This window comes from Mastigoproctus giganteus, chromosome 2, assembly GCF_048544385.1.
Source record: "Mastigoproctus giganteus isolate SK-2022 chromosome 2, ASM4854438v1, whole genome shotgun sequence".
In the NCBI taxonomy this organism is placed as follows: Eukaryota; Metazoa; Arthropoda; class Arachnida; order Uropygi; family Thelyphonidae; genus Mastigoproctus; species Mastigoproctus giganteus.
Window position 1 is genome coordinate 120,586,426 of NC_143576.1, and position 14,419 is coordinate 120,600,844.

At 38.1% G+C, this 14,419-nt stretch overlaps 1 protein-coding gene across 1 annotated transcript in view; it reads right to left on the reverse strand.

Moving 5' to 3' along the window:
• The window catches only part of Megf8 (multiple EGF like domains 8), a 619,502-nt gene that overhangs the window by 309,111 nt on the left and 295,972 nt on the right, over positions 1-14,419 (reverse strand). Inside the window, exon 17 of the mRNA XM_090390015.1 lies at positions 6,191-6,358. Within this exon, the coding sequence (XP_090246141.1) occupies positions 6,191-6,358 (168 nt within the window). The remainder of the gene's footprint in view (positions 1-6,190; positions 6,359-14,419) is intronic.

A 14,419-nucleotide genomic window follows, 5' to 3' on the forward strand; every position in this document is an offset into this window, starting at 1 on the left:
TTTTTTTTTTTTTGGCTGATGCTGTATCAGCTTGCTTTCTTGCATCATATGCCTCTACTAATGCCAATCCAGTTTTTAGGTCTACTAACCTCTTCTAGTAGTGCCATAAGTATTGATTGTTTATTAGCATCGTTTATCATACAACATAACCTTCTCTGAGCTGTGCTAATCATTCAGGTACAATTATTCAGAAATAAGTTTTCTAATAGTGAAAAACAAAAACATAAAATAAAATAAATACAGATGCAGAATGAAAAGGTAGTGATGGCTAAGTTAGAAGAAAATCTCCAATACTGTGGCTGTACGGTGATCTTCCAAATTGGCATACTGAGCTGAGAGCAAGCTGTTCCTCTTTTTTTTTTTTTCTTTTGACTTGTAACCACAACTGCAAGAAAATCTCCAATACTGTGGCTGTATAGTGATCTTCCAAATTGGCACACTGAGCTGAGAGCAAGCTGTTCCTCTTTTTTTTTTTTTTTTTTTTTTTTTTTTAACTTGGAACCACAACTGCAATCATTTTTGAATACTCAATTTGTAGCAAGTGAAAATGGCATATTTTTCAAAACCATCACCACCTCTTCATTCTGCATCTGTATTTATTTTATTTCTGAACAACTGTACCTGAATGATTAGCACAGCTCAGAGAAGGTTATGTTGTATGATAAATGATGCTAATAAACAATCAATACTTATGGCACTATCAGGGCTATATTTATGAAAAAATGCGGTGGAATGTTGTTTAAACAGACGTTAGGTGAGAGTTTTTTTTTGGTAGTTGTTGGCGCATTGGCTTCTGTGGCCATAATGCACCTCCCAAGGTTTTTGCAGTACTTTGATCCAAGCCCGAGGTGGGATTCGAACTCGCGACCTTTGGGTTGCCAGGCAGGCACTTTACTCACCCGGCTAGCCCGGTCGGCTAGGTGAGAGTAAAATGAAATACATACTTAAATTTGGAATATAGACCAAATCAAAAATTAAAACAAATCAATAATTTTGTGTATCTAGGAACAGTCTTTAATGAAGAAAGAAGAGTAGATGTGAAAATACACAATGGAAAAAGTAAGGTGGGAATCAATTAATTTGAAACAAAATAGAAATTATTTCTTTATAATACTACTTTCAAGTATTAGCATTAGTAGAGGCATATGATGCAAGAAAGCAAGCCTATGCAGCATCAGGAAAAAGAAAAAAAAAAAAAAAACACGCTCCCATTTCAGCCCTCCGTTTGTTCCAAGTACCTGTCCAGCTCAACCTTAAATTTATTTAGGCTATCAACTTCCACAACAAAGAATGGAAGTCTGTTCCACCAACCAACCACCCGCCGGCTAAAGGCAAACTTCCGCACATCTATCCTACATGTGTCTTTTCTCAATTTGAATTTATGCCCTCTCAAATGATTATTCTGAGCAAGAGGAAGAATTCCATCAGCATTGAGCATGCTCTAACTATACAAGGCTCTATACACCTCAATCAGATCACCTTGCAAGTGCCTAGTCTCCAGACACTGTAATTTGCAAAACTTAAGCCTTTCTTCGTAAGAGCAACTCTTTGTTCCATTCACTAATCTTGTTGACCTTCTGTACACGTTCCAACAGCTCTAAATCCTTCTTAAAATGAGGCCTCCAGACCTGTATACAGTACTCAAGGTGTGGCCTGACCATTGCCTTATATAAGGGGATAATCACCTCCTTATCCCTGCTAGAAAAATATCTGTATATCATTGACAAGACACTATGAGCTACTCTTGCAGACCATCTGCACTGCTCAGAAAACTTCATATTTGCCAGCACAATTCCCCCAGGTCAATTTCATTCTCTACCATTGTCAGTGTAGTACTACAGAGTTGATACATCACTTCGGGGGTTGCTGCTTCCCATATGTAGTACATTACAATTGTCAATGTTAAACTTCATTTGCCACCTCTCAGCCAATCTGCTCAACTTTTCTAGATCCTGTTGCATCACCGTACTGTCATTAGTGTCCTTGACAACTTTGCCAACCTTCGTATCGTCTGCAAACTTGGACACTAAGCTTGATATACCATCATCAATATCATTTATAAATACAGAAAACAGCAATGGACCCAATACTGAACTCTGAGGGACTCCACTAATAACATTAGTCCACGATGAACAGTGTTCATTGAAGTGTTCATTGATTACCACTCTCTGTCTTCTCCCACTCAACCATCCCTTTATCCATATCAGCAATTTGCCTCCAATGCCACATTGCTCCAATTTGTGCAGCAGTCTTCCACGTGCAACAGTATCAAAAGCTTTTCTAAGATCCAAATATATGATATCAAAGTTATTCCCTGCATCCAGATCCTTTGTGACCATCTTACCCCGGGGGCTCACATCTGGTGAGTATGGGCTTGGCAAACCCAAGGTCCTGAGCTGGATATCATCATTCTTCTCTTTCTTGGTGATGCCTTTCTACTTCTCTCTCTCTCTCTCTCTCACACACACACATGGGGTAAGTCGGGAATTTTTTTTTTTTTTTTGGCTGGTGCCGCATAAGCCTCGGGCTTCCTTGTACCATATGGCTAATAATAATAATAATAATAATAATAATAATAATAATAAACATCATAGTATCCAATCAAATTGGTCAGGCAAGACTTTCCATTAACAAAACCATGTTTGTGTCCGAGCTATAACTGAAGTCTTGTCTAGATGATCCTGCAGTGTTTCTTTAACCAGTGCCTCTATTAATTTTCCTGAAACAGAAGTTAAACTCACAGGTCTATAATTACTTGTGTTGTCCTTTGATCCTCCTTTGTGAATTGGGATAACATTTGCACATCTCCAGTCCATTGGTACCTTCTCTGAGTCCAAAGAAGATCTGATAATTATGGCTAAGGGTTTGCTTACTTCCTTTGCTGCCTCCTTTAATATAACTGGATAGATCCCGTCCACCCCGGTTGCCTTTTTTATGTTTATCTTCAACAATTTCTCCTCCACTTTCCTCTCAGTTATTACAAAATCATCCAACTCACTGCCAGAGTTTACTTCACCTCTGGCATTCCCCTCCCTGAATAACTCCTCATGGGTGAATGTAGATGCAAAATACTCATTTAGTTTGTTAGCCACCTGAGCAGGATCATCAACAGTTGGACCATCAATATCCAGTGGACCAATCTGATTCATCCCTTTCCTTCTAGAGTATACATAGGTAAGAACTCTTTTCTGTTTTTCTTTGCATCCTTTGCCAAGGATTTCTCATAATCTGCCTTTGCCTGCCTAATCTCCTTTGTGATATGGTTACAGACCAGCTTATATCTATCCTAGGCTTCCATGTCACCCAATAATTTTTCTTCTCTGCCACGTCTCATTAGTTCATCTGACATCCATTTAGGCCTTAAACTTGAACAATATTTCTTAGTTGGTATGTAAAGCCTAGTAGCTTCCCAGATAATTTGAATGCTTCCCATTTTGAATTTGCTGTTGGTAACATCATCAGTTGGTCCACCCGTATAGAATTTAAATACTGTCTCAGACCACCATAGTCACCTTTACGAAAGCAAAAACCCTTCCCTTTACCCCTGACGTTAGTTACCTCTTTGAGTAAATCCCACTTCAGCACACTGTGATCATTGCCACCTAGTGGTTCCTTTATCTGCAGATTCTTAATGTGTGAAGAATCACTACTGATAATCAGATCACGAGTATTACTCCCTCTAGTTGCTTCCCGAACATGCTGATGTAGAAAACAATCATCCAATAAATCCACAAAAGCCTTGCTAGTGTGTGAGTGACCAACACACAAATTCAAGTCAATATCTGGGAAATTAAAATCCCGCATTATACGACTCTCTGATTTACTGGCCCACTCTATTTCCCTGTACAGTTCCTTTTTATACTCATCAGAGTCATTATGCCTATAACACACTCCTACTTTCAGTTTTGATCTCCCAATGCTTATGTCACACCAAACTGGCTCGACACTGCACTGTCCAGCGATGTCTACTGGCTTCACTTCCTTGGATTTTATGTGTTTCTTAACTAATAGTATAACCCCTCCTCCCTTCCTATCTTGTCTATCCTTCCTGTACACATTGTACTCCCCAAATTCCAGTTCTGCATTCCTTATGTCTGTGTGACACCATGTCTCTGATATACCCAACAATATCTGCCTTTGATGTTCTGAGCAATACCTCAAATTCATCAAATTTATTTACCAAACTCCTAGCACTGGTGTACATGCAAGTATACATGCACTTGTTCCTCTTCTTAGCTACCCTAACACAACCCATGTGTTTGCTTGTACTGCAATGACTCCCAGCAGGCTCTGAAATACCCTACATCTTGTTTTCCAGGCTGCTGCTCATTCCAATAGAAGCAGTGCAAGAATCACTTTCACCTCTGCCAGTGGCTGCTGTTAATCTATTAGTCCTTGTGTCCCCCCAAGCTAGCAGTTTTCCGACCCACCTAACACTGCGTTGATAGCATCAGCAAATATTCTTGCACCCTTTCTATTTAAGTGTATCCCATCCCTGTAGAAGCAATCTATTCTGTTAACAAGTACAGACCAGGCTGAAAAAAATTCTACTCCTTGAGCCTTGCACAATCTTTCCAGGGCCGAATTGATCGACAGGGCTCTCATCATATACTCCCTCCTATCATGCCTGGGCAGAATTACAGACACTTCAAATTCAACCCTAATTCATGGCTTTTTCTCAACAGTAACCTGTACTTGTTAAGTAATTCTGCTGGTCTCCTATTCTTAATATCATTAGTGCCAACGTGTACAACAATATTACCTTTTGCGCCCTTAAAAGATGATATCTGCTCTACAACATCATCAACCTTTGCCCCTGGCTGACATACCCTGGTCCTGTTCCACCTATCCTTTTTACATAGCATGTTCCCCGTTTCTCTGACAATAGAGTCACCAACAACCGCTAGTTCCTGTGGGACGAGCGCATTCTGCCTTGGGGGTTGCTGCTGTGTTGCATATTATAAAGTAGCATTATAAAGAGCTATTTCGTAATGGCTATAAAGTGCTATAGTCTGATAAAAAAAAAACTGCATATGTACCCTGTACGCATGGCCGATGTTTTATGTAAAAACACCATTTTAAAATTGAATGGCTAGAACTGAAAATATGAAAGATGTAACATTTTATGCTCATGCTCGCTACTTACTATACTGAATCAACGTTAGTGACTGAGTTAGTGCATTTAAGAAGTAGCAGGCATGTGCGTAAGCTCACACCCACTACTTCCTAAATTTCATCTCGCATTTTCATTACCAATCAGTTTTACTTCAATCCAAAATATTTAGTATGAATGATGTAGCGTTTTATGCTCAAGCCCAGTACTTACTCCACCGAATCAAAACATTAGTGACTGCATTAGTGTCATTTAGGAAGTCACATAATTTGCCTCATTTCCGTTTCACATTTTCATGACAAACCAGTTTTACTTGTCTGAAATTTAGTAGATGCAGGCCAAAGATGTTTTCACATCAATAATTGATCAAAAATTAGAATCTACAGAAATGAGGGTTTTAAGAACAAATAAAGAACTGACAGAGAGAAGCAACAGCAAAACCATATTACAAACTAAGAAATTCAAAAACAATCTTATTTCTTAATTCTTGGTAAAAAATAACAAAAGCATGTAAAACAAATGTAAGGTAGTACCAGTACATAGAAATGAGGGAAAGAAGGAAGCTCAGCTAATCAGAGATTATTTGAAACAAATATGAATGGTAACAGGCCTAGTGGTAGATCAAGACTAAGGTAGAGTGATAGTGTCAAGCAAGAATTAGAGGAAAGAAGGCTTACTTTGGCTAGGACCAAAGATCTAACAAGAAATAGAAAATAGTAAATGTAAAGAGAGAAATAGTAAACAGAACACAGATGCTCCATAAGGATTGATTTGCACTATCATAGTCACTGTACACCCAGTGGGTATCAGTTCATTATAATAATTTTTAAAGAAAGTGTTCAGTTTTGTTACAGAAATGGTATAATTACAAAAATGTTCCCCCCTCCCCCACTCTCGCGTGCCCATAGTTATTGAAATTAATATTAGTTATCACTTACATGCTTGCTCTTATACTTTTCTACAAAAGCATTGCAGAAAACATAAAATGTAAATTGTGCATTACAAAGCTGAACACTTTCAACATCTTTTATTTTCTTACTGTTTTTTTTTGTTTGTGTCCAAAAAGTAAGAAAGTACCTTTGTACTCGAATAAGTGGATATTTGAGATCCAGTTTATGGTGCACGGTAAGTATCCATAAACAATTGGCAGGAATTATAGCACCAGGGTGACTTCCTAGTCGTCCCATAAGAACATCAGTAATAACTCCTCTTGTCTGGCACTCCAAGAAACAATGCCCTCCATCTCTATAAAACAATTGCAATATCTTGTCAAATACCATTTTAAAACTCTCAGGTGAGTGCTAAAATTTTCATCATTTCTTAATGAAAGCTAGTCTAAAAAGACAATTACCATCACTGGTTATCCTTATAAATTTTAGTTTTCATACCCACATGCATAGAAACAAATATTTTTTTTTTTTAAAGACTAAATGCAACAAGGCATGTGTTATGGGCTGAAATTAACTATATAATATAGGTGTAAATACACCATAGTTTACCCATAAATTTAACTACCTGAGTAGTGTAAAGGCTTTGTTTGATTTTATCTCATATTGTGGCTACCTTCGTGAGATACTAGGTGCAATACCTGTTACCTCGTTGTGAAGGTAGCCACAATATGAGATAAAATCAAACGAAGCCTTTACACCAATATTATACAGAAACAAATTTGCAGGGCATATTTGTTTTTATGCATGTGGATATAAGTAACATAGTCATAGTCATAGTAAAATTAATTCTACTTTAATAGTCACAGTATTTATTATCAGATCAATTGCATTCCTTTAATCTATCTGTTGAGTTTTGATTGATTTAAGAATTCTTGGTACAAGAGTATCTGTTGGACACCTGTCATGTAGCACCTGACAGGTGCTAAACTCTGTTCTTTATTTTTTTTCTGTTTAAAGTACACCAATACTTAATATTTTTACCAATGGATTTCAACACTTAAATATGTGTTTTTTATAGCTGCTATTTTCAATGCAACTAAACAAAAATAATAATTATATCAAACCAAGGAACCATTTTATATCAGTATTAATAATCGAAACAAATATCACATTTTGTACAATAATTAAACATAAAACAAAGGGTAGCTAATTTCTGGAGCAGTTAAAAGTTTTTTTAAGTTATTGTTATTATTGTTATTTGTTTAAGGAGCATTAGCAACTAAGGCCATATTGCTCCGGGAATATGCGGTGGTCATTCCCTGATCTTTCTGCATCCTCCGCATTTGGTGGTGACGGGCTCGAACTCCGGTCTAATCAAAAAGCGTGTGCTACGCACTGCTGCTCCTTCCCAGCTATGGAAGTGCCTTTTTAAAGTTAATTTCTAAAACAGTTATTTTATAGAGGGACCTGTCATGTTCCTCACCACTGCCAGGTTAACCCAGCAGTGGTAGTACCACCAAGTATGGGGATCAAACAGACCTGAATTTTATTTCTCGAATTTTTTTTTAAAATTCTGCTTGTCTTTTATTAACTTTTTTCAATAGACAAACTTTTTTTTGTTTATATCACATTGAAAAATTTAATAGAGTTGTATTTGTTTTTCACATCTCTTATTTTCAATAAAATAAAATATTAATTCTATTGAAAAAGAAAAAAAAAAAACCATTATACACATAAAACTATTAGTCTCTTCCATTTTCCAGTTACTAGAATTATATATATAGGATTTAGCTAAAAAGCCTCAGACTGTGAGAAGTTTACTATCATATAGCTAGCGCAATAGTATTATCACATAACATCTCATATTGTGAATTTCTTCAGGCGTGGCCTATCTCATTATACCACGAATAAGTAATGCCTCCCCAGTAGAGAAAACTACTGCCACTTATTCTCAGTGAGTACCACTACCCAGATGGCCATTTCGGGGCTATTAGACCACTCACCAGTGAGTGGGTAGGTACCCCAATCATTGGGATACCTACCCACTTTTATATATACTATTGGGGCCCAATGGCATATATAACAGCTGACAACCTAGTTGTGAATTAATTTCACCATATGACATATGTCAAGTGGGATATAGCTACATGCATATAGGATTTAGAGCTAAAAGCCTACGATTGGAAGAAGAGTTTACTGTTATATATAAGATAGTGCAATAACATTATTGCACTAAATTATATGACAGTAAACTCTTCTCAATCAGGATACCTATCCACTCACCAATTAGGGGCCAAATAGTAATAACAGAAGGCTATTGTTACTTATTCTCAGTGGGTACCACCACCCAGAGGGCCAGAAATGGCTGTCTAACACCGCTGTTTCAAATTGCATAACAGCTTCTATGTAAGATATTTAAAGCTTCTGCAAGTTCTTCAACAGTATGCAGCAGTTCAGATATGAGAATGGTTGGCGCTTTCAATTTTTTTGAGTGTTCAATCAGTTAAAGGTCTTCAATCTTATTTCATGATCATTATCAGACAAACTTGGTGCCTCCGTAACCAGGTGGGCAGGAGCAGCAGTGCGTAGCACACGCTTCTTGATTAAACTGGGGTTCGAGCCAGTGATCACCAAATACGGAGGATGCGGAAAGGTCAGGGAATGACCACCGCATATCCCCGGAGTAATATGACCTTAGTTGCTAATGCTCCTAAAAACCAAATAACAACAACAACAGACAAACTTTCTCTTCTCTCTTAGAATCTATGATGAGATGGAGAATCCTCTCTAATCACCTGATGAGTCATTTCCAGTATAATTTACAACAAAATTTGATGTTTGCTCAAATGTTATAAATTTTAGATTTTTGGCACTCAAAAATCATATTTAAGCAAATGCACTTCAAACACAAACAGTAAAAAAAAAAAAAAAAAAAACATGTATTGCTGCCAACTTTTGACTTTCAAAAAGGTGGAGATTAGAGAATTGTAAACAAGAGGAAAATACAAAAAACAAGAGCTTTTTTGCAAAAAATAAGAGTTTGTTTCAAAAACAGGAGGAAAACAGGAAGTTTTTGCAAAGTCCACACCACACTATAAATAAAATTTAACTGACAAAAATACACACTTTATATTAAAATACAGCCATATGACTGTTTACTAATACAAACTTTCAAATATTATACCTAGGATTATTCTAGGTTTCTGTTTAGTTTACATTTGCAAAGCAGCATTTGTAAATTCTCTTTTTGGTGATGTACCAGGTGGTTATAAAATAAGTTTCCCTATTTAGGAGACCCTAGTGCCAAAACAGTTAGAGATAGGACTGTGAAAAGCAGTGGGTATGTCATTTATGGTATGGGGAAGTGATTTGTAGAAGGGAAAAAAAATTGTTCAAATTTCTGCCACCAGGAGAGAAATTGGTACTGTAAACATGAGATGGAATACTTAACCTAGCATTAAATTTTAAAATCAGAAATCTACAGACATTGTTCTATATGCTTTCCGTCACTTGAGATGACATTCTGAAAATGGAGGACTGCGTGCGACACATTTTCGCATAGCATCTCATTGGGGATGTTGGCTGTTTAATGTTTGCTTTCAAATCGACAAGTGTCTGTTTGCCACCATGGTAAATTCTGTCTTTCAGGTATCCCCATAGCCAGAAATCACAAAAATTGAGATTTGCTGATCGGGCTGGCAAGAACTGTGGAAAGTCTCTAGAAATTATGCAATCATTTCCAAATGTTGAACAGAGCAGTTCTTTCACTTGTTGACAAACATGGGGAGGGGCATCATCTTGCATGAACACTACGGTCTCCAAGCATTCCCTTTCTTGCAGAGCAGGAATAATGTGATCTCTTAGAAGAGCGCAGTATATGCACTAGTTACTGTACACCTTGTGGAACCATGAGATGTAGACTCTTCAAAGAAAAATGGTCCGATTATAAACTCTGCTGTGAATCCACACCATACTGTAATGTATGGACTTTGTAGTGGTCTTTCATGCACAGCAAATGGACGATAAATCCCCCATATTCAGCAGTTTTCTGCATTACAGCCCCATGAAAAGTGAAATATGCTTCATCAGACCACAAGATCATTTGAGCCCATGTATGGTCAAGTTACATACGAGCCAAAAATCATAGAGCAAAGTCTATTTTCGTTGTTGCTGATCACAAGACTTTAGTTCTTGCACTACATGAATCTTGTACAGGAACCAGCATAAAATTATTCAAAGCACTTTATGTACAGTACACCAAGGAAGGTTCAAGTCTCTTGACACACCTCTGGTAGTCCACTACTGACTGATAGTGTTTCACATTCTGACCATTGCAACTGCCACTTCATCCACTACCTCCATTGCGATATGTGGACGTCCCCTGCCTGGAATTACACCTAACTCCCCGATCGCTTCAAATTTCTTTATTAGTTTTCGAAGCCCCACTGACATCAAAGGTCCTTTACGCAAAAGGACCTTTAAGTTTCCAATATTCATGTTGTGCTGCATTAGCATTACTATTATTCTGGTAGAACAGTTTTACTAAAAGAGCACATTCCTTTTTTGTAAGAGCCATAATGGTTATTGACGGTGGTGTTGGCCTTTCTGCTTTTATCTAACAGGATGTCATTTGCGTAAGCAGCATGTCTTGAAGTAAATGACAACTTTTACATATATGCAGCGCCGTTTTTCTCCTGGTGGCAGAAATTTGAGATATTTTTTTTTGATTCTACAAATCACTTCTCCATACCCTAAATGACATACCCACCGATTTTCACAGCACTAACTCTAACCATTTTGACACTAGGGTCTCCTGAACGGGAAATTTATTTTATAATCACATGGTATTTGCAAATACCACTCGATATTTGCGAAACATCACCAAAAAGAAAATAGCTTAATTCATTTTTTTTTATTACCTTGTTAAATATTCTCTGATACCCAGCACTGCTATGAAGGATTATTAAAATCCCAAGATTGACATGAGATAATTTGTCATTTTTCGTGCTTTCTTGCACACTTTTCAGTTCTCTGTCCAAGGAACAATGCACATAATTTCTTTCTTCTTTCATAACAGCATTTGATAGATTCTCACACTGGAACTGACAGAACTAAGGCTGAAAAACATCTACTGCTTCAGCTATTTCTTTATCTTAAATGACATCAAGAAGTACTGGAAACTTGTCCAAAAAATTTTCAAAATTTTAAAATGATGCACTGGGTGCTAATGAGATTTCTGAGTGCCAACTAATGGAATTTATGCATATATAAGAACGTCATTTTTCAGTAAGTGCCCATATGGAAATTTAACCTTGTAATCACATGAAGTAATAAAGTTCTTCCTCACTGAAGAAAAGAACAGCATCTTCTCCTTTCATTTTAGACTCTCCATAACCTTGTCAGAAGAAATGCCTATAACTAAATCAAAATCAAACCAATGTAATCAATGTACAAAATGGAAGTGGAAGATTTAATAACTGCTGGCATAACAAATTTTCACATCACATCTTCAACACATCCCGCAGTAATAATTTCAGTACATGGATGTGAGATATGTTGAATTGAAGAGCCATGTTATGAAAATCCACAATCGATTTTCAAAAAATATAATAATATTTAAAAGAAAAGCAAAATGCTTTATTCTAGCTAGAAGAGAACACGAAAAGATTGTTCTGCTCAGGTGAGGATAAAATGCCTAGAATTATCGGCTTGCATTGCTTTTTCCCAGAAGTTTGCAATTCAGAAGTTCTTTTTCTTGAGTTCAATTTGTTTTCTTTAAAAACTTTTTTCACCGTCTCCAACAGTAATGAATTTACAGAATGGATCCGAACCCTATCTATCTCAGAAGATCAAATCATGGCATCATTTGATGTAGTGTCACTTTTCACCTCCATCCCAGTGGAACTTGCCATCACACGTGCAAAGGAACTCTTGGATAGCGACCAGACCCTTGGCAGTAGGACCGAACTAACACCAGACGATATCTCCACCACCCTCAGACTGTGCTTAACAGGTGGCACAATTATGTTTAATGACTCCAGTTACCAACAGGTGCACGGCACAGCCATGGGTTCCCAGTTAGTTCAGTTTTTTTTTTTTTTTTTTTTGATTTGTTAGTTGTTGGCGCATCGGCTTCTGTGGCCATATTGCACCTCCCAAGGTTTTTGCAGTACTTTGATCCAAGCCCGAGGCGGGAATCGAACCCGCGACCTTTGGGTTGCCGGGCAGGTACTTTACCCACTCGGCTAGCCCGGTCGGCAATTGTTAGTTCAGTCATGGCAAATATTGCGATGTAAGAGGGTTGTGCATTTATGAATGTACCAGATCCCATCACCTTTTGGTGTTACTACGTGGATGATGTGTTTGTGGTTATCCCCAGAGATTCGGGCAACCGGCTCTTAGACCACCTCAATTCTCTGTCACCTTTCATAAAATTCAACATTGAACAAGAATCGGACAATACCCTACCATACTTAGACACTCTTGTCCGACACGAGGGCACGCGCTTGAAGACAACTATCTACCATAAACCAATGTGTGCTGGCCAATTTACCAACTTCCAGTCAGCACATGCATGCAGCCATCTTGGCACTGCACGGACCTTGTTAACCCATGGCTAGACCCACTAATTCTGTAGATGAGAGGTTCACCGAGATTGCTAAAGTCAAGGCGGATCTTGCGAGGTGCGGCTATCCCACCAGTATCCTTGACAGGTGTGACCTAAAGACACATGACCACATAGCGACCAACAGGAACATCCAAGGTGATGACTCAACTGCAAGCGCCTTTATCCCACACCACCCAAACCTATCAACAACAGGTTTCTAGGGTCCTAAAATCACATGAGATAAAGTGCGTATAGCTCCCCGGCAAAAAGTTGCGATCCCTCATCTCTAGAGTGAAAACACCGGTTCCCACCTTACTACAAAGTGGTCTATTCTACCGCATCTCTTGCCATGACTGCACTAGCTGCTACATCGGGGAAACTGGGAGACAGCTTGGCAAATGTCTTTCGGAACACGAAAGAACCATCCACTTAGCGTACATAGAAAACTCGGCCATTGCCAAACACTTGTTGTTTGTTGTTTGGTTTTTAGGAGCATTAGCAACTAAGGCCATATTGCTCCGGGATATGCGGTGGTCATTCCCTGACCTTTCCGCATCCTCCATATTTGGTGGTGACGGCTCGAACCCGGGACTAATCAAGAAGCATGTGCTATGCACTGCTGCTCCTTCCCACCTGGCTACGGAGGCGCCTACCAAACACTTCTGGTCAACCCACCACGACAGTGACCTGCACCTGCAATGTCGTGATTGTAGATAGGTCCCGCTACTACCGGCGACATGCCTGGTCGGAGTTGTTGAACATCACATGCTCTAATAAATCAGTCAACAGAAGCAGTGGATGTCGTGTCCCCCCTATTATTGAAGCAACCATTTTGATGAATGACAAACGTTGGCGACGTTAACATACGTCACAGTCACAGGCTTCAACATCAAACAATTAACTATTGCATCATGCAGTTTCATATACATGACTGGCAGTACACGCCCTCGTGTTCCACACTCTTAACTGTTAGTTTGACCGATGAAGATTACCATAATAACCGAAATCTTTGTATATATTTAATATATGCATGTTTTACAATTAGTATTAAACTTGTCATTATTTATTCTGTCTTCCGTTTCGCTCTGGGTCACACAATAATCCACAATAATAAAAGATTTCTAGCATTTTAGCTGAAGCAACTGCAAAAATTCTGTATGATATAATCAGATTATCTAACTAAACATCAATTAATACTGACATGTACTTATCTTATTCAGATATTCTCAACCCTTTTAAATCAAAATGAACATATTTTGGTCTCTTGAACCATTATTAGAGGATATACTCTACCTTGCCTTCCAGCAGTCTTCAGGGCAAGTATACAGAAAGCCGTATGTGAGTTGCCTTGGAAGTGGTGCTGCTTCAATTTGTATCTGAAATTGTAGTTGTACTACAGATACTAAGAACCAAGAAATAGATTATGGGAAAAGTATTGAAACAAATATTGGCTTAAAAAGGAAAGGCAGGGCTGTTATTAATTTTGGTGCAAGGGCTACTCAGGCCTTGCACCAAACAATGTCATGATTGTACATAGTGAGACTGTTGTGAGAACAGCCAAAAATGGTCATGTAATTATATTCATTTAGAAAACAGAAAACCCTGAGTGGTTTTCTTCATCATCTATGATATTGAAGAGTATCAAAGGTTCCTTCAGATTTGGAAGGGAACCGAATGAGGGGTTGAGCATTATTATATTATGTACATTCAACAAGTATATGCTTTATTGTGAGTGACAACATGGCCACTGAGGTCATTTCTTGTAGAAAAAGGTAAGCTGATATGACTGATTGTGGCTCTGGCTAGGAT